Source organism: Plenodomus lingam (assembly GCF_022343315.1).
Source record: "Plenodomus lingam strain CAN1 chromosome Unknown contig_9, whole genome shotgun sequence".
NCBI lineage: Eukaryota > Fungi > Ascomycota > Dothideomycetes > Pleosporales > Leptosphaeriaceae > Plenodomus > Plenodomus lingam.
Genome location: NW_027093973.1, coordinates 1,524,074 through 1,548,271, shown reverse-complemented (window position 1 = coordinate 1,548,271; position 24,198 = coordinate 1,524,074). Strand labels below are relative to the sequence as shown.

The 24,198-nt window shown below is 41.8% G+C and overlaps 6 protein-coding genes across 6 annotated transcripts; 4 read left to right on the top strand and 2 right to left on the bottom strand.

The window, feature by feature from the left end:
- Positions 1-192: 192 nt before the first annotated feature.
- IAQ61_010993 (uncharacterized protein) lies at positions 193-957 on the top strand (the record flags this gene model as incomplete). The annotated part of the gene is made up of 1 exon (XM_003835013.1): positions 193-957. One exon carries the CDS (start codon positions 193-195, stop codon positions 955-957), a length of 765 nt encoding a protein of 254 aa, XP_003835061.1.
- A 504-nt stretch (positions 958-1,461) lies between these two features.
- On the bottom strand, positions 1,462-1,818 carry IAQ61_010992 (uncharacterized protein; the record flags this gene model as incomplete). Its single annotated transcript, XM_066099007.1, has 1 exon — positions 1,462-1,818. The coding sequence occupies one exon, from the start codon at positions 1,816-1,818 to the stop codon at positions 1,462-1,464; it is 357 nt and encodes a 118-aa protein (XP_065951165.1).
- A 283-nt stretch (positions 1,819-2,101) lies between these two features.
- On the top strand, positions 2,102-4,223 carry IAQ61_010991 (uncharacterized protein). Its single transcript, XM_003835011.2, has 2 exons — positions 2,102-2,239; positions 2,359-4,223. Exons 1-2 carry the CDS (start codon positions 2,199-2,201, stop codon positions 4,064-4,066), a joined length of 1,749 nt encoding a protein of 582 aa, XP_003835059.1. The 5' UTR covers positions 2,102-2,198; the 3' UTR covers positions 4,067-4,223.
- A 326-nt stretch (positions 4,224-4,549) lies between these two features.
- IAQ61_010990 (uncharacterized protein) lies at positions 4,550-6,346 on the bottom strand (the record flags this gene model as incomplete). The annotated part of the gene is made up of 1 exon (XM_003835010.1): positions 4,550-6,346. One exon carries the CDS (start codon positions 6,344-6,346, stop codon positions 4,550-4,552), a length of 1,797 nt encoding a protein of 598 aa, XP_003835058.1.
- A 1,375-nt stretch (positions 6,347-7,721) lies between these two features.
- IAQ61_010989 (uncharacterized protein) lies at positions 7,722-8,225 on the top strand (the record flags this gene model as incomplete). Its single annotated transcript, XM_003835009.1, has 1 exon — positions 7,722-8,225. The coding sequence occupies one exon, from the start codon at positions 7,722-7,724 to the stop codon at positions 8,223-8,225; it is 504 nt and encodes a 167-aa protein (XP_003835057.1).
- Positions 8,226-8,962: 737 nt separating this feature from the next.
- On the top strand, positions 8,963-11,752 carry IAQ61_010988 (uncharacterized protein; the record flags this gene model as incomplete). Its single annotated transcript, XM_003835008.1, has 1 exon — positions 8,963-11,752. One exon carries the CDS (start codon positions 8,963-8,965, stop codon positions 11,750-11,752), a length of 2,790 nt encoding a protein of 929 aa, XP_003835056.1.
- Positions 11,753-24,198: the final 12,446 nt, after the last annotated feature.

The following is a 24,198-nucleotide window of genomic DNA, read 5'->3' as shown; positions in this document are numbered from 1 at the left end:
CCGCACCAGACGCAGCAGCTAGGCGAAGGCACCCAACAGGCACCCACGTCATCGCGTGCATTCTCGCATCAGACACTAAACACTGATTCCCAACCTACACCTATCCACGACAGCCGACACGACAAAATCTCTCCTGCCCTTTACTGTAACTTGACCTCCACCTCGACTCCGACTTCGCCGTCAACGGCAGCCATGGATTCTATGCGCAGCCTCAACACATCGCTGCCGAAGACGCGGCGGCAGCCCGACGTGCACCAGTCCTTCCGCACGGCCGCCCTCAACGTCACAAATCTGTACAAGTCGGCGCTCGCCGACATCGACAACGCCCGCAACGATGGCTACCAAGAAGCTTTGGATGAGTTGCTAGCTTTTCTAGACAGGGAAAACATGGGAATGGGCGATGGCGAAGGTTGGCGGATACGGCAATGGGCCACGGAACGGCTGGACGGCTCCCAGCCGAAGCAATCGAGCAGCGATAGCGATGAAGACTATCTGGATGAACGACGTGCACGAAGCTCGTCGCCTGTCTTGGAGGGTAACATGGCGTCCGAAGACGCTCGCACGGGTGGCGAGAATATCGACATGGCGCAGCGCAGCGATTCGGCACCACCGCCTGTCCACATGGAAGCCTCGACTACCGAAGCCGATCTCTCGTCCCTCCACCACGTGTTTCAGTTCTCAGCTCCTCACACCCCTGCATTTGGACCGACCAGCGAAAACAATCCAGCGACCGACATGTCGGCCGCCGCCCGACGGGCTTTTCCAAGCCCGCGACGTTCGAACAATCGCTCGTCCTCACGAAACCTACAGCGGTCTGTGGCCCAGAACCTGCTTCAATTGGGATCAGGTGCTGGACAGAAGCGACGGCTCATGAACGACTTCTTCAACATTGATGGCTTCAACGATCGACGAGACGGCTCATCTGGCGGAGGTTCGAAGCGGGGACGTACGTCTTGAATAATGAATGGGAAATGGGAGGCTTTGGTTCAGTCACACGATATGGGCCACAAGGATCTTAGTCGGGATTTGGGGGTCAGAAATGGTTGTGGGACGAACTGGACGACTTAGTTGCATCACAAATGATATCCAGCGGCGTAGCAGGCGCGCAAATTCTTTGGTGCATTGGACGGATTAGACTATAGACGCATTCGGTGGTGTTCAGATCTTCTTCAGGGGAGCCTCCCCTCATTTGAGCCGGCATAGGCAGCACTCGAAATGGTATATCGGCATTACATCAATAAGAATAGGCATGGGCCAGGGTCGGAGGCGGGAAGCGAAGAGCCTCTCCAGAGGTGAAGACGTATGAAGATGTACCAGTGGATAGCATTGCATGCTGGGACGTACGCCCTTGCTCTGAAATGGTGAATTACTGGACTGCCTGTATCAAGTCGTGGCTGCATGAACGTTGTGTCGTGTATGTGATTCCAGCCACACGTGCGCTATCTCCATGTGCACAGGTGCTCACGAGAACCACCTGTAAACACCCAGGCCGACCATAACGGCACTGGTGCCTGTTATCGCTGCTCTCCTACTTCGCATTCCAAAAATGCTCTTGCTTGCTTTGATTGCCGCTGCGTTGGCTTGTATCTGCGCATGTCCGGAAATGTATGTGAAAGCACCGAGACCAAGAAATGTCGCTGTCCCTGTTGTCAAGTGTTGGAATGGATGAGCCCAATCTTGGAAAGGAGTAGGTAGGTGATCGAATTCGTTCCCACACGTACCAATGACCCGACACGGCATACAGTCGTCAAACTCGGCTTTGTCCTGCTTCATGGCTTCTTTGAGGCTGGGCACATGGTCTGGTAGCTGCTCAACCATGGCTACGAGGGATGACTACATTCACGCGGTGGAAGTGGACTTGCTGGACTGTTCACCGTCTGAATGAAGTGGAGGTCGTCTAGACGTTGTGTTGCGTAAAATTCGGCGGTCCGAGAAGGAACCGGTAACATTTGATCCTGAGCCCAGCTTAGCTGTAACTTATAACGCTAGCTACTGGTCACCATCACCGCTTAGCGGCTTGTGTATCCGACGCTACCAGTTGTAAAATACAATACAGACACAGCTCCCCGCCAAACGTTGCCCCACCCGATTTCATCCCCCATTGACCTCATCCAGCCCACCTCATCTCACTGCAAGCCACCTTTCTTCCTGGTCGCAGCACAGGGCCGAGCTATTAGAAGTGGGAAACCGCAGACACCATGAACGCAATAGAAGCGCTGTACCTGTTTGACGAGCACAAGTAAATCAACGCCTGCCTCCTGCCCTGCCTGCATCCTGATACCTTTGGTACACACCGTGCCAGCCCAGCTTCTGTCCCTGGTTTTGCCCTCACTAACGACTCGCATCCTTCCTGTGCAGTACACCACTCCTCGAACACACGTATATTGGCCGGCCCCCAGCCAGCAGCACCCTCCTGCCCCTCTACCTCTCCCATCCATCCCCACGACCGTCGCTGATCTACCTATCCAACACCAATCCGCCGACGCTCCTCTACTCCATCGTCCAAGACCAACTACTCTTCCTGTGCCCCTGTTCCTCAGACACGGAGCCCCTCCAGGTCCTCGAATTCCTGCATCGTGTCGCCGACGTGCTCGAGGACTTTCTTGGCTCTCCGCTGCTCGCTAGCAAAATCGAGGGTCACTACGATGTCGTGGCCCAACTGCTTAGCGAAATGGTGGATGGTGGCGTCATAGCTTGCACTGAACCCAATGCTCTGCATGATGTCGTCGAGGCCCCCAATTTCATCAAGAGTCTCTTGGGAGGCGTGGGATTACCAAGCTCGACGCCCAGCTCATTGACACCCTCCGCAACAACCTTCAACATGGGTAATCGACCAAGTCCGCGACTAGGACCTACGAATGCAAACCAGACCGCCTCAACGGTACCATGGCGACGTGCAAACGTCCGCCATACTAGTAACGAAATGTATGTCGACATTGTCGAAACACTTCAAGTGACGAATTCTCCGTCTGGTCGTCCCCTGTCCGCAATCGCAAACGGCACTATCGCCTTCACAGCCAAAGTCTCTGGGGTTCCTGATCTGCTCCTTCAAATTGGTTGCCCCGGTGGCATAAGCAGCACCGTCTCACTGCCCGTCTTCCACCCTTGTGTGCGACTGGCCCGCTGGAAAGAGCGTCCAGGTGAACTCTCCTTTGTACCACCAGACGGTCGCTTTGTGCTCGCAGGCTACGAAGTCGATCTACTCGGTTCCTTGGCCTTGGAACAATTTTCCTCCAAAACGACCTCAAAATCGCTCCCGAAGCTTAATATACCGGCGACCATCTCCGTGACCCCGTCACTCGGCCCTACAGGTGCAGATTTCGAAGTAAAACTACAACTCAACCCCCGCTTTGGCGGTAGATCGTCCTCAGCCATTTCATCTTCCTCAATACCCAAAGGCAGTGCGGGCATCGGCTCGGGACTAGGTAGCAGAGCCCTCGGAGGCGGTCCATCTTTCGGTTCAGGTTCAACAACAGGAACATCTACTTCTCCTGCAATCGAAGAAATGACAATCCACATACCACTTCCCCCGACCGTGAAAAACGTCACAGACCTCCGCCTAGCGCGGGGCACAGGCGATGCGATCTATGCTCCAGGTGACCGCGTGGTAGAGTGGCGACTTAGCAGTCGCGATCTCAATATGCTCATGGCGCGAGATAGGGGCGGCGGAGTGGGTGCAAGTGCTACACTACGCGGTACTGTTTTAGGAGTGGAAGACGACCATGTTGATGCAATGGATCATGGTAGCCCAGTTACCTTTTCAACTTCAACCTACAACTATGATGATGATTCCCCTCCCGCAAATCACCTGGCCTCGCAACACTCATTGCTACAAGGCAAAGTTTCGGCAGATGCAGATAGAAGGAGGACCAAGGCCAACAAAATTCTTATGCCCTCGTGCGCAACACTCAGCTTCTCGGTCAAAGGTTGGCTCCCAAGCGGGATCAAGGTGGAAGCGCTAAACGTTGAGCAAAAGAGAAGCAAAGGGTTGGGAAGTGGAGTCACGCCGTACAAGGGAGTCAAGTATCTGTGCGTTAGCCGGAAGGGGGTCGAGTGTAGATGTTGACAGGAGTGCATTTTTATGGAGAAGACTTGTAGGATATCAATACGGTGCACATTCATGTTCTCTACAGGCTCTCAAGATAGGTACTGTTAGAGACATGGATCTAAATCAGATCATTACCGTGATCAAAATACAAGAACATTAGCACTTTTACTAGACGGAGAGCTTGATCATATAATAGAGCAATGTCATTTACGCTAGCAGAAAGTCTCGCAAGCGGGCTTCAATATTATGGTCTCTGACACGGTCAGTTGTGCAAATGCGAAGCCAAAAGGCCGTCAATTTTCCACGCAAACTTTCATGCCCAGTCTGGAGAGCATAATTCTAGACATGTTGAACTGAGACACCCAAAAGCAGGTTGAACGCCTGTGGAACATTTCTTTGGACTGAATATAGGGACGAAATTCTAAAGATGCTGCTAGTGAATCTCCTCGCTATGGGTGAGATGACAACTTCAATTCTGTGGCTGGGAAAAGGCAAGTGCATCTAGTTGAATACCAAGTATCGACTATCAGAGCTAGAGGCACGAGTACTACTTCCGCGAGATCTCCCTTGCTTAGCTCTGCCAGTCAGGCACGCAGAAATAGTTGCAAGCTTCTTGGCCAGCGCAGGGTGTTTGGCCTCGAGTTTAGCAACCGCATCCACGTCGAACTCAGCGGCCTTGCGCGCACGCCGAGTGGCCAAGTTGTTGGCTAAACAGTCGAAGACGGGATCATTCTCTGGAATAGAAAGGGTGCAAATCAGGTCCATGAGCTCGACTGTAGCGTCGTTGTTGCGAATGCGGTCGCACAGCTGCTTGGTGAAGTGACCAATATAGGTGTTGTTCAGACCGAGAATACGAGCAGCACGGCAGATCTGTAGATTCTTAAGGTCGTGTTTTGCACCTGCATTGAGGGTGACGGAATAGACGCGGCCCTGGTATGTCATCTCATCCATCCATTTCATGTGTAGCTTGGCAGCCTCAATAGCCATGGAGTTTGCAGGAAGTACAAAGCTAGTGGCATCCGGATGGGCACTGAAGTGCTTGTGCGCCTTGCCAGAACACTGCATAAGCATGAACTTGGGGAGCGAGCCGAGCTTGACGTTGCCCATTTTGATGGCGACCTCTGGACCGTTCCCATAAGCCATGCGTTTTGCGAGAGGCAACTGACGAATGTCCAGTGATGGGTTGAACCCAGGAGCTCCGGCACTAGGGTCGCGCTTCATCTTTGCAGCCAGTCCCGTTGGAGGACTCATGTCATCCTTGCCGTGCTGTTTTAACTGCAACTTCTTTTCTGCAGGAGACATAGCAGTCTGGACAGCTTTCTGGCTGTATTTGGCCCAGTTGATGGGAAAGGTGAGCTTTTTTGGCGCTGGAGCAGGAGGAACGGCTTTAAGCGTCTCCTCGGTTACAAAAACAGGAAATTCGGTATTGGTGAAAGTTGGACCATTAGCAATTTTGGCTTTATCAGAAGCATCAATTACTGGGCTTGTGACAGAACTGTTGACCGGAGTTGAAGCTCCTTCAATCTCACACAGGACAGGAATTTGATTGACCTCAAAATCAGATTCAGGGCCCGACTGCTCAAGCTTCTCAGATTGTTCACAGGTATCAATGGGCGCCAGCTCGAGTTCTGCCTTGAATTTTGGTATCTCTGCCTTGCTGACCGACGCTGGCAGAAGGGCATCCGACGTGGTCTTGAGCTCTCGAATGATAGCAGCCTTGGTATCAAGCTCCTTCTCGAGTATTGCGATGCGACAGTTCTTCTCGTCGACTTGAGCAACCAGCCGTTGCACATGTGAGGACTGCAGCTTGTTTTCTTCCTCCAGGTCGAAGATGCGAGCGTTCTTCTCCTTGACGACATACTCGAGCTCGGAAGTACGGGCCAGGTGGTTCTCGACAACCGCGTCCAGGCTTGAGAGGAGCGCGTCCTTTTCGGTACTAGAAGCTTCGAGCTGCTCGATACGTAGCGCTGTCGTACCTCCATACGCTTCGAGATCTCCAATACGCGCATCCTTCTGCGATACAGCAGCCTCGAGTGTGGCGATGGCGCGGTCTTTGCGAAGTCCAGGCAGAGCAGGAAGGTTGTCATCGTCCTCGGTATCAGCCCAAGACAACTTGCCGTTTGTAGCAGCGGAAGGTGGCTGGACAGCGCCATTATTCATGGGCTTGAGTACAAGGCCCTTCTTCATCTTTGTCGATGTGGCGGTGCGCTTTGGCGGCAGCTCAGTAAGGATAGGTGAGGTGCTGTTGGTTAACTTGACTGAGTCTGTCTTGTTAGCCCAGAAGGCTGAAGCGCTCATAATGGGGTGTGTCGATGTCGCTGCCACGAAGAGGCAGCCAGACACTTTTTTGTTTGTTTGTGGGTGTAGACGAAGGCGTAGACGTAGACGTGCGATGACAAAAAAGAAGAAGGGATTTGTCACGTTGGCGCTGGGGCGAATGGTACGTGGCAGGCACGCGTGGGAATGGGTAGGGCAAACTCGATAGGTGCTGAGGATGGCTGAGAGGTGTGGATGGGGTGGTGAGTGTGCTGGAGAAGGAAAAGAAAGACTCGAGGGTGAGAGCTAGCTATTATATGCTGGTGGGGGTTGTGCTCATCTGCGCACCCGGATGGCGTGGTGAAAAGAGAGGCAAACGGGTATGTTGTGCAGGTATTGTGTGCATGTGTGCAGGTGAGAGGAGAAGTCGCGGTGAAGGGGGCAGGCCGCTAGAGGAAGGCACGACGAGCGAAATCCCACTTGCTCTCTCATTTCACGCTTTTCTCTCTCCTCCCCCTTCTTCTCTCCTCTCCTCGATCCTTTTTCTTCTCATTTCTATCCCCTCATTCCTTTCTCCTCTCCTCTCTTCAATCCTGTTTCTTCTTTTTTTACTTTATGATCCTGGGTTTCTAGGAGAGAAGAAAAGAGTTCAAGATGATGAAAAGAAGAAGAGAAACCAAGCCATCCAGTACCCGACGTGCTACCCTTCCTCGAGATAGGCTGTCGACCCGAGACTCAAGTACCTACTGGGCGAGAGTGTGTACGATGGAGGACGTCCAAGTCACTCATGTGAGCAGACTTTCCTGCGGAGAACTGCGTCCATCTCAGCGAAGCTTTTCGAGTTTGTGCCAAGCGCAGGAAGACTTTGGATAAAGGCATACAGGTGAATGATCAATTCACTTTTGGTGGTGGTAGTACTAAAAGTAGTAGAAAAAGGCTTACTGAGAAGTCAAGGAATCTGCTCACATCACACAAAACGACACTTGAAGCCTGTAGGTACCGTGTAGTCCGGGCTTGAGTGCAAGCGCAAAGGTTCATATGGATTGCCATGCCCATGCTCTGATTGTTTGTCTTGTCCGTGATGACAAGAGACTAGCAGGTTGGCCGATGGGATGATGCTGTGACAGGGCTACGCGGGAGCGAGACGTGTCGTGCCATCATGACCATCATGACGCGTTGTCGGTCGTGCCCCCGCTTTCCGAAGTCCGAAGACACGAACGCAGCGACTATAAAACCCGAATACATTACCTATCTATAAAGGGCCCCTGTTATCTAGCATCTCAATCCAGCTTTGCCATTACAAATCGTTTTCTCCCGTTCCTTGTCCTTGACTCGTGGTTTGTCACTGCATTGCTCAGTTGCTCAGACCTGCCGAGTACCGGTACCTATACCCTCCCTACCTAGTGCTACTCCAACCATGTCAGCACCAGTCCGCAATCTCTTTCAACATCTTCCTCCACCCGCAGAATGTCTCGCGCTGTGCATCGCAACACTCGAATTGGTTCCGTTTGGAGTAGCAGGGTTGCGCAATCCTGCTACATTTGCCGACGGTTATGGACTGCCCATCACAGGCGCCCCAGTTACCTCGTTGTCATCTACACAGCGCACAGATAGCCGTTCAACCGCAACATCAGGTGCATCAGAAGACGAGATGAACACCAAGAAAGCGCTAGTTGCCGCGGTAGCAGCACGCAATATGCAGAATGGAATACTTCTATTCATTTTTGGGCTCCTCTTGCGCGACCGAAGGAGTCTAGGCGTGGCCGTCACGGCAGGCCTGGTCGCCACCATTACGGATACGGTGATTGTGAAGACATTTGGTGCAAAAGACAAAATCGGTGGTCACTACCTGGGCGTCTTCAACAGTCTGGCAGTCGGAGGCAGCTTGTTATACTGGGGAAGCAGCGACGCGTTGTGGTGAAAACAACAGGTACCTAGTAACCCTACCGTACCGTACCGTACCTACGGTGCGGTTGCCGGTACGGTGCCCAGTTACCTTTACACTTACTTACGCTGACAAATGCCCAGGGGAACCTGTTCCCCAGATACCATGGACGAATCAAATATACATATGTGGCGACGGCGAAAGCAAACACCAGCGGCGATACTCATACATAGCTAATGCTCCATGTGCTGTCAAGCTGTGCTGTGTTGACGTGCAATACCAGTACCCGGGACGCCAAAGCTTCGGCCGTATCTACTCCGACGGAGGAACCTTGTGCATCCTCCCCACCCCCGCAAATACTGAATGCGGGATGTGCCCCTACAGTGCATGCAACTCCTCCTGAGCGACCAGGCACATTTCGGCACGCTGACTCGTCTGCAGACGAGAGCTCGACTAATCAGCCTCATTCGTTAATCGGCTGATAGAATCCTCATGCGCTGTACCCGGACAAGGATGGGTGCCGAGTTACAGTTACTGTATGTAGGAGTATACCAAGCACGCTATAACGCGCCGTCTAAGCATTCACACCGTACATGTCAAGAGGCACCGGAAATTGCGTCACGCAATAGTTCTTGTAGCGAGGATGCAGTCCGGGTCTACGGGTGCCAGACGCAGATACAAATATGCAATGACTCCCAGGTCTTGTCTATTCTGGAAATAAGTCGAGCCTGTAACCTGGCAGACTGCTTTCACTCTTTCCTCAACTTCTCAGCATGAAGGCCGTCATCGCCTTGGCCAGTCTCATCTGCTGCACGGTGGCTCAGAGCAGCTCTGTCAAAGTGAAATGGCTGGAAGCTGCTCCTGACTACCTCGGAGGTGTGACTTTCGGTCTTCCATGGCCTCGCGGCCAACACCTGGCAAACGCAACCACATTCACGGCTTCTGGGGACACTCAACTCCAATCTTGGGTCACTGCATACTGGCCCGATGGCTCTCTGAAATGGACGGGACACGCCCTCGGAGCAATCGATTTCCCCGCGGATGAATACACTATCACCGCATCGAACACTGGCAGCTCGACTTCGTCACAAATCAAAAGGCAAAGCAGTGGTATACAGGTGACAAACATTGGAGATGAGATTGTCGTTGATACCGGCAAAGTGGCAGCAGCTTTCCCGAAGTCCGGCAACGTTTTGGTGTCTTGGATCAAGGCTGGTCGCAAAATAGTCGGAGAGAATGGTCGCTTGATACTACGATCACAGAGTGGCACGCCCGATGACGACGAGGATGGAAAGCCGACTGGCATTGACTTCTTCACCTTCACTAGCAAGGTGTCCAACGTAACCGTCTCTGAGAATAACTCGGTCCGTACATTAGTAACGGTCTCTGGCTTGCACTCAATTGTTGGAGATGGTGCACACGATGACTGGATGCCTTTTACGGTACGCTTCTATCTCTATGCCAATTCGGAGGCGATCCGCGTCATTCATACCATCATCTACGATGGAGACATGACTAAGGACTTCCTGTCTGGCATTGGCCTTCGCCTAGACGTACCGCTTTCCGAAGAGAAATTCTACGATCGTCACATCCGTATTGCGGGTGTGGACGGAGGAATGCTTAATGAGGCGGTCCAGGGTGTTACAGGTCTGCGTCGCGATCCTGGAGCGAATGTGCGCTCAGGGCAGTTCAATGGCACAGTACTTCCAAATGCGACTACTTGGGACCGGAGAGTCACAACACGCTTGCAGTGGATCCCAACCTGGAGCGATTATCGCCTTACGCAATTGTCGTCTGACGGCTTCAATTTGAAAAAGCGTACCAAGGCCGGCCAAAGCTGGGTAAAGATTCCAGGAGGCAGTCGCTCGGGCGGTCTCGCTTACTTAGGAGGATCTACTGTCGGTGGCCTTGCAGTAGGCCTACGTGATTTCTGGAAAAAGTATCCTACCAGCTTGGATATTTCCAATGCAGCCACAGACACTGGCTCCATCACCCTCTGGCTTTACAGCCCGCAAGCTGGGCCAATGGATATCAGACCCTACCATGACGGACTTGGCCAAGACACATATGCAAAACAACTAGACGCCTTGGAGATCACCTACGAAGATTGGGAGGCAGGTTACGACACACCCTATGGAGTAGGACGCACCAACGAGCTCTACATCTATGCCTTCGAGTCTACACCGTCCGCCGACAAGCTATCAACACTCACCAATTGTACCAACAACCCCCCGGTGTTGATCCCAGAGCCGGAGTACATCCGCGACACCAAAGCCATCGGATCGTACTGGGACGTTCCTGGTGCTGTTGATTCCGCACAAGCCCGTAAGATTGAAGAGAATATGGATTTTCTCATAAACTTTTACACAAATGAGGTCGAAAATAGGCGTTGGTACGGTTTCTGGGACCATGGCGATATCATACATACCTATGATGATGACAGGCACCAGTGGAGGTATGACATTGGTGGCTATGCCTGGGACAACTCAGAACTTTCCCCTGATCTCTTCTTCTGGGGATTTTTCCTCCGCACCGGCCGCGCTGATGCCTATCGTCTTGCCCACGATCAAGCTCGACACGGCGGAGATGTAGACTCGTACCATCTCGGCAACTTTACTGGTCTTGGCACCAGGCACGGTGTTCAGCACTGGAGTGACAGTGCAAAGCAAGCTCGGATTGCGACTCCCGTATACCGGAAAACTTTCTATTATATCTCCGGTGGCGACGAGCGTACCGGAGATCTGGTACGTGAAGTTCTCGATGCCGACAAGGCTTTTCTTCTCGTGGACGCGAGACGCAAAGTCAGAGACCCATCAGTTGTTTACGTGCCCGATGCTGAAGCGCTCTATCTCAATTTCGGCACGGACTGGGCTGGTATCGCACAAGCTTACCTCATTGAATGGGAACGTCACGGCCCACGTTGGGAAGAAGCTCGCGACAAGCTCATTGAGGCGCTCAAGACATATCCCAAACTCAAAAATGGCTTCATCACCGGTGAGGCGTTGTACAACAGTCTCACCGGTGCATGGGCTCCTCCACCGACGGATCCAACAAATAACGGTAGCATCACCGTCTCACATCTGTCTGGTGTTTTTGGAGTGCTTGAGACAATCGACCAACTCCATGACCATTTTGGTACCGAGCAGCAAAACGTTACCAAACCATTCCTCGATGCTTTTCTCGATTATTGTTATTACTATGGCGCTAGTAAGACCGAACAGGCAGCCCGTTACGGCAAAGACTTTGGCACACTGAATCTTAAACAAGGTCACTCTCGCTTCACGGCTTACGTTGCCCATCATCGTAATAACGCGACACTTGTTCCAAGGGTATGGTCGGAGTTCCTAGGCGATGGTAGCAAGGACGGGCTTGCACCCAATGCACCCTGGAAGACGGAAAGGATTGATGGGAGCGCCGTCCTGATACCGGTTAATGAGGCGAAATGGGTCAGCACAAATGCTGCAGCCTTGTACGGAGTGGCAGGTATTGAGAATCTGGCGCTCGTTGGTGCACCAGATGTGAACAAATTGAGCGGCAACGGCACTGCGAATCCTCAGTTGTAGGTTGGTTAGGACAATGGCCGCTGATATTATGTCAATAAAGTATGCACATGAGCCAATCATAATCCAAATATTGAGATTACACAAATTGAGCACCAGTCGCTTGAACTCAGCCGGGCGAAGCGTCTACCACAAGGGCCCATTTCTTCTCCTGCCGTTGTGAATACAGCATAACAGGGTTGGTAATTAGGCGTCATGGCAGATTTGGGAATCTTATGCTGATAGGCTTCATGGCTGACGAAGTTAGTCTGACCACGGCAATCAAACTCAGTGCGCTGTTGTCTGTATACATCATGTGCGTAGTGCCTTTTCGCATGTCCAGCTATCACATCCGGTCCGGAAATAGGCCCATTGATTACATCCAAAACGCTGGTCCCATTGGAGTCCATCACTCCTCTCAGTCACGAACATGCTCACGGGTGAATTTCCCTTCCTAAAGAGCTGAAGTTGCGAATTCCAAAGTTCTTCAACGTGCATCTTCCATGAATGGCCATGATATATACTGATGAACACTTCTTCCAGGTTGTAGAGCACCACCCATTGCCCTTGCTGCGCATGAAACCCCAAAATTGCATCGCTTACGACACCTTCTGGTCCGAGAACATTTTTCACTCCAGGACAATAAAATCATAACCAAGACATGCTACTTCTGGCTGCCTTGACTTAGTAGTCCACCCGGGCAACCCCCATAGTTAACTCCTATAGGATTCATGCATTTGCAGTAGCTGTAGGAGCCGGCTGTATAAAACATTACAGCGAAGTGACACAAATTTAAAATATCAGAGACGAAAGGGAAGATCGTTCGTCATTATTGGAGGAATGGGTAACACTGTGATGATGAATGAGCTGAGTGGTCCAGTCCGTCCTGACGCAGGGAAGATTAGCTGAGTTGTAAGTGATAGTTAGGAGGAATGATTTGTACAGTTATTACTCTCGACACTACGGTACAAAATTGTTTATAGTAGAATAGTGTCCTAGGGGTTTACTATATAGGGGTAAATAACTTATTTTTATACCTATATATATATTTAAAGTAGTGGTTTACTTGTTTAGCAGAGGTTTAAATTAAGTGTAAAAAGTAGTTTTGTTTCTATTATATACCTAACTAAGACTAAAGGAGGTAGAGAAGATTAGCTTTACACTATATATATATAATATAATACACTACAGTATAAAACTAGTTTATAGTAGCCATATTTATCTAAAGTAGACCACGAAGTAGTTTAAGTACGAGAAGTAAACCTAAATAGGGTTTACTATACTATATATTCTATAAAGGTAAACCACTTTTTAGTTTATATATTATTAGTATTATATATATTAACTTTAGCGTCTATTTAAACACAGTTTATATAATATACCTAATTATAGGTTATATAGTAGATAGATATATAGCACCTAGGGGGAAAATTTAGTGTAGATAGAGGACACGTGGTAGGCATGATTTAGTAGGGTTACCATGCGGGAAGCAGTACTAGTAGATACCTAGGTAGTATAGGCGTGCAGCATACCGCCGCCTAGGTACGCTGCAATAATAACTAAGAGACTAGGCAGTATACCTAGTATATAAAATTACAATCTAAAATATCCTATAATAATAGGTTAGTAAGTTCTATAAAGGCACCTATTACAACAACACTCCTATATTATAGTATAGTAGTATTGCTAAAGATTATGCTCTATATTATAAATATTCTAGGGCAAGTTAGTTGCTTACACTATATATATTACAGGTTTTTTTAGTAGTATATTAGTTTAAAGTTAGGCATGTGTATATATTATTATATATACTATATTATATATAGTAGTAAAGGGGTAGTATAATATAGTAAGCTTGTGTAGTGTAGGATATATAGTAATATTATATAATATTATTTATATATACTAATACTATATATATATATTATTTAACTTGTATAGTTAGGACCCTCTTATGTTATAATTATCTATAAACCTAGACGCTATTATTACTATTACTATTATTTAGCTCTCCTATACCACTACTATCTATATAAGGGGCATCCACAATAGATACTCTAGTTTATATTAGAGACTGCTATAATTTTAGGCCTTGCACTCTAGAAGTATTTCTCTTATTACTATTACCTTTAGCCTTAGCTTTAGTTATACAGTTGCGCCTAGCCTTTACATTCCTAACGCGTGTATTCTTGCAAGTCTATATTAGTAGAGTAGAATCTAAAGTCTCTATTAGAGAGTCTATAATAGTATAAGGTTAGCGTTGTTGCGTGTCTAGTAGTATATTATAGTTATCTTCTATAGGCGTGTTTTTATAAGTATCTAGAGTAGAATTATTTAGTTAGGCTAGTATACTATATAAATAGGTTTGCTTTTATAGTCTTATATCTAGCTATACTAGTACTTATTGTAATCTAACACCGCTAGCTAGGGGCACACTAACTATTAGGTTAGGATACTAACCCCTAAAAACGCTACTATTGCTGTCCTAGGCACCCTAGTCTTTAAAGCTAGTAATACTACTAGTGTATTTAGATTAGGGTAGACGTTGTCTTTATATATATTTAATAGGATAGGGTAATACTAGCTTACTTATAGCCTATAATAAGTCTTAGTTTAAATATTAGGGAGTATTACTATAGAATCCTAACTAGGCTACTACATAGTTATAGTATATACCTAAACTACTATAAATAAAGTTAGATATTAGCTACTAGTATCTATATAGACCTCTGCATATAATAGACCTCCCTAGGCTAGGGCCTTGCAGGATAGCAAACGTTTAAGTAATTAGGGTAGCAATACTATTACCTAGTATAGCATAATTATGCATAATAGCTCCTTTACAATAGTAAGATTAGTATATTTAAAGAGGTAGATAATATACTTGCGTTTTAGTTTAGAGTATTAATTCTTATTCCTGTATATCTAGGTCTACTATATAAGCTATTTTAATACCTATACTCTATTAAAATATCTAAAAAATAGATACTTAGTAAGGATAGTGTCCTATATATTAGTCTACTTAGAGTTAGAAATACAGCTAAATAGTTAGTCTTAGATTATATTAAAGTATATATTTATAGCCTTGCAGATACACTTATTAAGGTTATTAATGCCCTTCTTACTAACTATAAACGTGTAGATCTATAGGGCAAACACTTTAGGCGTATACATTGCTACCCACACTGCAATTAGATTATTGCTTACTAATTTTAGCTACAGGTAGACACTATATAGTTCTAGTATTTTATATAAACAGGATCTTAAATCCTATATTAACTACAGGATAGTGTTAGGAACAAAGGCGGCGTTTACAGTAGATAAGGTTATAAGTAAAGCTAATATATTATAAATATATTATTATAAATAGAAAGGGTATATTATTATATACAACTTGTGCACTTATTATATTATAACGCGCACTAGTATTGTTGCTATTATATATAATATATTATCTTTAGCTATATCTTTGTGCTAATATACTTCTATAATATAGTTATTAAACAATAAGTTATTATACTATAGTTATGCTATATTAGTGTAATAGAAGTGTAGAGAGGGTGTGCTAACGTGTTGCATTATGTACGTGTGGAAGGGGTTAAGAATTAATTTAGAGTATACTAGATTATTGTTATATAGATTTATATATATTACTATAATTAAATTATTATTACTTATTATAACTAACGCTAACAAGTTATATTAGCTTACGTAGATTTATGCTATATCCTTTTATTTACCTACTCCTCTATATACTAGAGTACAATAGTTGTATTAATAGAGTAAGATATAAATATCTAGGAATACACTCTTACTAACCTATATTAGCTACACGTAGTTTATGTTTGCTAAAACGTAGTTATTATATAACCTAGATTAGCATATAAGTTATACTAGACTAGGAATTAACATAGATTAATACAGCAACTATAACACTATTTAAGAGGATAATATCGCAAGTTACTAAATTTAGGGGTAATAACCTATCTACTATACTATAGTATTCTAAAAGTAGGGTAATCTATCCTTTAGATACCCTATTAACTGTACGTCACACGTTAATATATTTTACTAGGCTAGGCATAGAACTAATACGTATTAGCTTAGGATAGAAAATAGGGCTATTATATACGTTAGTTAACTACCACGAGATACAGTAGTCTCTACTATAGAAAGCCTAGTTATAGAAGAAGAGGCTCTTTATCTTTAATAGTACGCTGTTAAAGTTAAGATTATCTTTATAGAAGCTTTTATTTAATTTAGTATTAATAAACTTATAATAGACGTGTTATATATAAGCGCAACATAATAGGACGTGTTAAATAAGTATATTATATAATTAAAGAATTACTCCTTCCTATATAAATAAATCTAGCAGCAACTAGATAACCTATATAAGGAGAAATAGATTACCCTCCTATATAGTATCCTATAGAGAACTACGCATCTATTATAATATAGCAAGTTTATATCTTAGATAGTATATCTTATAGTATAAAGCCCTTTAATAGCAGATAGTAATAAGCTAACTATACTATTAATAGGCTGTCTTACCTAGACTACACTAGTTAGACTAGCTTTCTTTTATATAGAATAGTAGCGATACAGTCTTATAGTAGCCTAGAAACCTTTCTTAGAATATCCTTAGTCTATAAGGCTAACTAAGGCACAAGGAGGAGAAACTAATACTAAGCAAGGATTTAAGTAGAGCGGATTATCTAGGAGTAGCCTAAGCTAGTCCTACCTCTATTAGAAAGAGGTTAAAAGAGTCTCTATAACGCTTAAAAAGGCCACTATAAATAGTATCTAACGCCCCTAATTTGCTAGCCTATGCTTATCTATAGTAAGAAACCCCTTTAATTACATCTCTATTATAAAGTCTTAAGAGATAGCTAGGTAAAGAGAACCTCTACTACTAGCAAGTAAATATTGCTAAATACTCTAAAGGAAAGAAAGACTGCAAGTAATTAAGAATATAAGGTTGTCCCCTAATACTATATAGAGATTAAGTTTAGGTAGTCTAGGCCCTACTACGCCTGCAATAGTCTAATCCACACTAAGTAATACTAAAGATAGGTAGACAACCTATAGTTAGCAGACCTAAATAATTAGTCCTGCAGTCTAGGACTACTACTAAAGAGAGGCTGCTCTACTTTAACTCTAACTAACTCTACCTACTAGTTATAAGTGCAACTAGCGCACTAGTATAATTAACTATTTATTAATATACCTACCTATATACTTATAATTATAAACTACTACGCCCTTAATAAACTAAAAGACCACATACTACTACTACTAACACTACCTGTTAGCCTTGTTAAGGACAGGTATAACTCCTTAGCTCCTATAGGGGCACAACACTAGCGCTAGTTATACTATTATTTAGAAGCCTAAAGGTTGTAATCCTTAGCCTTACTATAGTAGTAACTACTAACTACTAGTCCTAATTCTAGCTAAGATTACTAATTTAAAATCTATTAAATAACTAGTTAAGTAAAGTGTTAAGTTTAGCTTAGGTCTAACTATCCTCTACAGAGACTATAGATCCTTAGGAAGTGTAGGTATATACTAACCTACTACTTATCTATTACACAAACTATAGGCTCTAGGAGCTTATTAGATAGTGCTAAGTGCAACTGCTACTAACTACAACAACTCTTATTATAGCGTTTATTAACTTAGAGGTGCTACCTATCTTAATAATATTAATAGAACAATAATATAGAGAAGGTACTACCTTATCACCTTAAGCGCAAGCACTTAATAGGGACGTCTCCCTAAGCGACGTAAAGATAGAGAGACGCGTGTATTACTATAACTACTTATTAGGTAGACCTAAGCTAGTTTTAATAACTAGTACTGCGCCTAGTATAGTATCCTTACGCTACTATAACCTAGCTAGTGTCTAGCATATCTTAATCCCTTTAACACTAACTAACTTAATAAAACAACGTTAAAGGAATACTATAGGGACAAGAATAGCTAGTACAAAACTATGGATGTGTTATTAGATAGGTAACTATCTATCTACTAAAGACAAAGTTAATAGTATTAGGAGCACTAGGTAGACTTACAAGTTATTAATATATTAAAGTCTATAGTAGGATTAATTACTTATCTAAAGATATAACTACTATAGCCTTTAATAGAGTTGCACTAATTAATAACGCAGTTAGACTACAAGTTTATCTAAACTAGGTATTATAGCACTCTATTAAGCGGCTTTTATAGCACTCTAGTAAGCAGCTCTAGATTTACGCCTGCGCGGGCGACGTACCTAAGATAAGAATTAGTAATCTATCTGCTTACGTTTAAATAAGGTAAGACTTAGTTCTACTAAGATAAGCAAAAACTATAGGACTGCGTAGATAACAAGCAGCTTAATTTAGCGTAGTTTAGGAGCGGCTTTAGATTTACGCCTATATAGGTAATATACCTAACTATAACTTAGTAAATTATCTATTTACTTTTAAATAAGGGAGACTTAGTTTTAGTAATATAGATAGCGTGTGTAGTTCTACGTAGTTAATAAGCAACTTAATTTAGCGTAATTAAGGAGCAGCTTTGCATATACGCCTATGTAGGTGACGTACCTATCTATAAGTTAGTAAACTATCTATTCACGTTTAAATAAGGGAGACTTAGTTCTATTAAGGTTTTAGAGACTTTAGGACTGTGTAGCTAATAAGCAACTTTAATTAGCGTAGTTAATAAGTAGCTTCGTATATACGCCTGTGTAGGCGGCGTACCTAACTATAACTTAGTAAACTATCTATTTACTTTTAAAAGAGGGAGACTTAGTTCTATTAGAGTTTTAGTAACTTTAGGACTGCGTAGCTAATAAGCAACTTTAATTAGCGTAGTTAATAAGTAGCTTTAACGCAAGAGGGGAAGAAGAAGCTATATAAAGAAGGTAATAGGAGGGATTAATAAAGTAGATAAGGGGATAGGGGTGTTAAGGTTATAGAGGGATACGCTAAGTCGCTGCTTAATAGTAGAGTTCTATAAGGTAGATTATATAGTAAAGGTAAAGTAAGCTCCCTAACTACTATAATATCGCTATAGCATATAGGATTAGACTTAGAGGTTTTTAAATTAGATATATATTAGTATTAATATTATAGTACTATTTATATAGATAATATACTATCTAAGTTACTCTAGCCTATCCTTATAAATGCAATCTTAGTAAATACAACTCTAGGATCTAATTAGGTTAAGGAAAGAGCTATTCTAAACTAATTAATTTAATATTGTAGGTTCTACAATATAGCTATAATACTCTTTGCAATCTAATAAGATATGTAATAGACGTAGACTAGTGTGCTTCTCTACACTATTTTTAAGGTAACAGTCCTAAGTATTTAAGTTAATAATCTATTAAAGTTAATTATCTATCCTAGAACTAATATATTTTAACGCAAAATCTCCTAAGTAGAATAGAATATAGGCGTAGAGTATAGTGTTACGCTATACTCTAGAATAGTTATTAGTCTTCTAAGCAATTATATGTCCACACACTTAAATATCCTATTATAGAAGTCTAATAGCAATAACAAGGTTAGAGGTTTAGTTATTGCAAGATAGTTATAGAAAGTTGCTGTAGCATAGTTTATCTTATTAAAAGAGTTAGCTTATAAGCTTAGCGAGTTTCCTTAATTAGGTGCAGTTTAGACAGTTATTCTAGTAGTCTTAACTGTCGCGATTGCAGTTGTATACTACATCTTTAATAGTATTATTTTAAGTAGTAGGTAAGATTAGGTCTAACTTATAGCAAGATAAACTATATCTAGTATATCTGCTTATAGTAGAATATATAGATGTGTAAAGTAGAATACCTATATAGTATAAAAGAAGACAATACAAAGTCTACTTTCTATACTAATATGTTTATTATAGTAACTATAACAAACATAAAACTTTATAACTCTACTAATACATATATAGCTTACTAATATTTATATTATCTAGTATAGTAAAATAGTAAGTTTACGCTACTAAGCTATTATACTAGAAGACTAGTATAATTATATTATAGCTTATTAAAGGAACACACTATAGTTTAGATTAGACACTACTATCTATATTTACATGTCTACTATCTATGTCCCTAAGTGCTATGTTAATGTAGAAACTATTATAGATAGTACGTAGTAGGTAATTGCTACCCCTTACCTATAAATATCTAGTTAATAGAATAAGTTCTAGTGTTATTATTATCTTACTCTATACTAAGGTGCACGCTATAAGGTGAATTAAAAGCAGTATATACAACACTAGCGAAGGTGCTGTAAATAAAATATTCCCTTTACTACTACTAAAGATGCCGCTATACCACAGACTACTAGCTACCCTACTAGTTAACTATTACACCTTAACGACATACAAGGAGTACTTAATATTAATTCTTCCTGCGATTCTGCTAGCGATTCTGCTAGCAATTCTACTAGTAATAGTATAGACCTAATAGACGACTATAACAATAACATGTAACTTGCAGATAAGGACAAAGAGGTTCTATACCTAGAGGACTTTTTAGGGGATATATAATAGTAAATAGGACACATACTATATTATAAGCAAATAGAGCGTGTTTAATAACTTTACACTACCTCTCTTAATATATACGCCGTATTTATAGGTACTCTATGCAAGAAGTTCTAAAAGATGCAACAAACTTTAAAGAAATGCTATAATATTAATATTAGTAATACTATCCACTAGGGGTAGCATACACTATATACCTTATTCTAGGATACTATAACTCCTCTATCTATTAATTGTTATGCTAATAGGTACGTAGCCTTTACTAGCGACCTTAACACTGCTTATACGTGCCTATCCTATAGCAGAGCTTAGTATAATAAGAAAGGTAAATCTAAATATTAATAGCAATATATCCCTATACTTCTATAACTATATATCTAGTATAATAATAGTTATTAGTTACAATAATTAAAAGCGTATTAGGTAACTTTTAACCCTACTAGCGAATATACTTTGCACTAAGACGTGTATAATAGGGACTAGTTTTAAGAATATAGTAGGAAAGGATACTTCTAAGACCCTAGGGATCTAGCTTTATAACTTATATTAGACGCGGTGGGTATAGTAAAGAACCCTAAGAAATAATAAAGTATTATACTAGTAGTGCTATATATCTTGAACCTTTACCTATCTATTTAGGATTAAGACTGCAACGCACTTGTTACTACTATTATACCTAGTACTTTTAACAAAAAATTTATAGATACTTAGCTACACCTAATAGTAGAGGAATTACGCTAACTTATAGTTAGAGTTTATATATATAATATAGACGCTTAGGAAGAATTTATCCTTTACGCCTACCTTATACTAATAACTAGAGATAGGCTAGCTATAGTAGAGATTATAGGAACAAAACGGCCTAGTATATTAAAAAGGAGTTACTGCCTGTGCCTGTATAAAGGAACTAAGGGGAGAACTAGCAAATACTCTTTCCTAAATAGAGATACCCTTCGCCTAGTTATATATAATAATTTAGCTACTACTATTAAAGATATATATAAATAATAGACTAATATACTAGCCTCTAGATACACTACCTTACGCTAAGATACTAGTATTAACTACTACTCTATCCTATTAGACCTCCCTACTATACACTTTCCTTATAGCTTTCCTATTAACGTTATACACGTAATATCCTATAACATACCTAAAGCCTTATTCTAACTCTAGAAAGGGGATAAATTTAATAACAAGACTATACTATAGCTTATTACTAACGCTAATTAGGCTTTAATTAATAAAGGTCTTTATAAGTCCTATTCCTTAGTACTAACCTAAGTTAGTACTACCCTATAAAGCACTATAATATACAAGATATAGACTTTATTTAAATAGTAGACTTTTATACTTACTTATAGAGCGCTAGCTATACAAGTCTATCTTTAGAAGGAATATACTAATAACTTCCTACGCTACTATAAACTACTCTTCTATATAAGCTAGAGGGAGTTTACTATTAACTAGATTAATAAGTTAGAACTATTAGTAGAGAATTTTATTTGCTAGTATAAGTTACTTTACTACTATAGTAAAGTAGACTAGTTACTATCTTGCTCTATTTAGATCTATTACCTACTCTACCTTATATCTAATACTAGGGATTTTAGACCACCTATATACTATACCTAATAGTCTTTAGAGAGGCTTATTAGTTATATTAAGAAGATAGCAACTTCTTCTTCCTAGAAGTATATTAGTTTAGAGTAGAATATACTAGTATATAAGCGTATTATCTACGCGTAATAGCTTAGGCTTAGTATAGAGTATAATATTAATAAAAATATAATTATAACTTAGCTATAAGAGCACTATCTAAAATCTAAGTCTTATAGTAGTATAGATACGCACTAGGGACGTATCCTAGATAACACTTATACTATAATCGCAACTATAGTGCATGCTATATAGACACGCGCCTAGGATATAGTTATATATAACTATTATATACTTCTAAATAGGTGTACTATTAGGGTTTTAGGGAATTACAAAGATAGTAACTACCCCTAGAGTACCACGTTTATTATATATTATGCTGCTAGAAATAATTATAATAACTATATTTAGCTCTCCTTTAGGATAGTAATACACCTATTTTAAGATCTAGCTAATAACTCTAAATAGGCAGGAGTACTTTAATAGTAATAGATATAACCCGCTACTACTATAGGCTAACTAGCCTAACCTTAGAGGATAATAGAAGATAATAATAGTATTAAATAGATTTAAATAATAATAATTATTAACCTTATAGGAGTAGCTATAGTTTACTATAGACGTAGCGCTTAACTTTAACCTAGTAATAAGCTATATATTATTAATAAACGCAGATAGTCTAAGACTAACTACCTATAGTTAAGTAAGATAATAGGTCTATATCTAGCTTTACAGTACTAGGCTCTTTATACTAACACTATTGCTATATAATATACTAGTATTTATTAGGTAAGTATATTATTTATATATTACGCTAGACTATTATTAGATATACTAACTTACACTAATTACTGCGCAGTTATACCACTTGTATACCTATTTAATTTATATTATACTACAGTTTTCTAAAAATAAGTAAGGTACGCAGTGGACAGCCTTATAATTACGCAGGTATAGGCTAATTATTACGCAGGTATAGGCTAATAATTAGGCGGTTTTAGGCCTATTAATTAGGCGGGTATAGGCTATTAATTAGGCAGGTTAGGCCTAGGGACAGGATAGGCAATAACGTACTAGTAGTTTATATAAGGATACTAAAAAAAATCTAATACTATTATTACTATACCTAACACTTATATTTTATTTATTGTAAACCACTTTATATACTCTACTAATAGGTCTATTATAAACTACTTTATTCACTCTACTAATAGGTCTATAGTAAACCACACTATGTTTATACTACAATAAAGTAAACTACTACTTTAAACCTATTTATAGGTATACACGAGGTTAGTTTACACCTATATAGTAAACCCCTAGCGTACCATTCTACAGTAAACAATTTTTTACCGTAGTGATATAATAATAAGATATAATATTTCTACTAATAGGAGGTAGTAATAGAGGTAGTAGTATAGATAGTACAAGTAGTAGTAGAGGTAGTAGAGGAGGTGGTAGTAGTATACTATATAGGTAGTATAGGTAGTAGTAGTAGTAGTAGAGGTAGTAGTAGAGGTAGTAGTAGAGGTAGAGGTAGAGGTAGTAAAGAGGATTAAAGAAAGGAGGGGTAAAATATTTAAATAGCTAGTAGGAAACTAGTTATTACTATACAATACTATTAAATTAATAAAAGTATAAATAAAAGTGGTTTACTTTTATAGAATATATAGTATAGTAAACCCTATTTAGATTTACTTCTTCTACCTAAACTACTTCTTAGTCTACTTTAGATAAATATAGCTACTATAAACCAGTTTTGTACTGTAGTGCGAGTAATGTCTCACGTATTGGCCATGGACTGAATGGTGAGTTTCACACCTGGCGCTACGCGGATCTCATTAGATGAGACATCCTTGATAGTCGGGATAAGCAATTATATTTATCTTTGAGACTTTCGCTTATTAAGGAGTCCGGTATGCGATCCTGAGTCTGTATTTTTAAGCTCTTTATTTGATACCACACCGTGAACAGTCATCTCATCAGCAATCGGTCATCAAAAGATGAACAGAATGTCCCAGAAACACACTCCATGGAGCTGTAGCAAACCGGAATTGACATGACTGAACCTGTAGAAAACTTTGGCAATGCTCTCATGTTGAAATCTATGGCGGCTCGGATTATCGCGATTGCCTGTCAGTGCCCTAACCGTCTTTCACCTACATTTGCGCGATGACGCCACGGCACGCGCATATCAGAAATATCGGCCAGCATGAGATTGTCTGTGAATGTGACTCTTTACTGTATTTTGCGGTGAATGG

Bases quoted from the DNA above. Each gene is read 5' to 3' on its own strand.
- IAQ61_010991 (XM_003835011.2), top strand. From the start codon at position 2,199: ATGAACGCAATAGAAGCGCTGTACCTGTTTGACGAGCACAA. The intron at 2,240-2,358 runs GTAAATCAACGC...CTTCCTGTGCAG, and splicing joins TACCTGTTTGACGAGCACAA to TACACCACTCCTCGAACACA.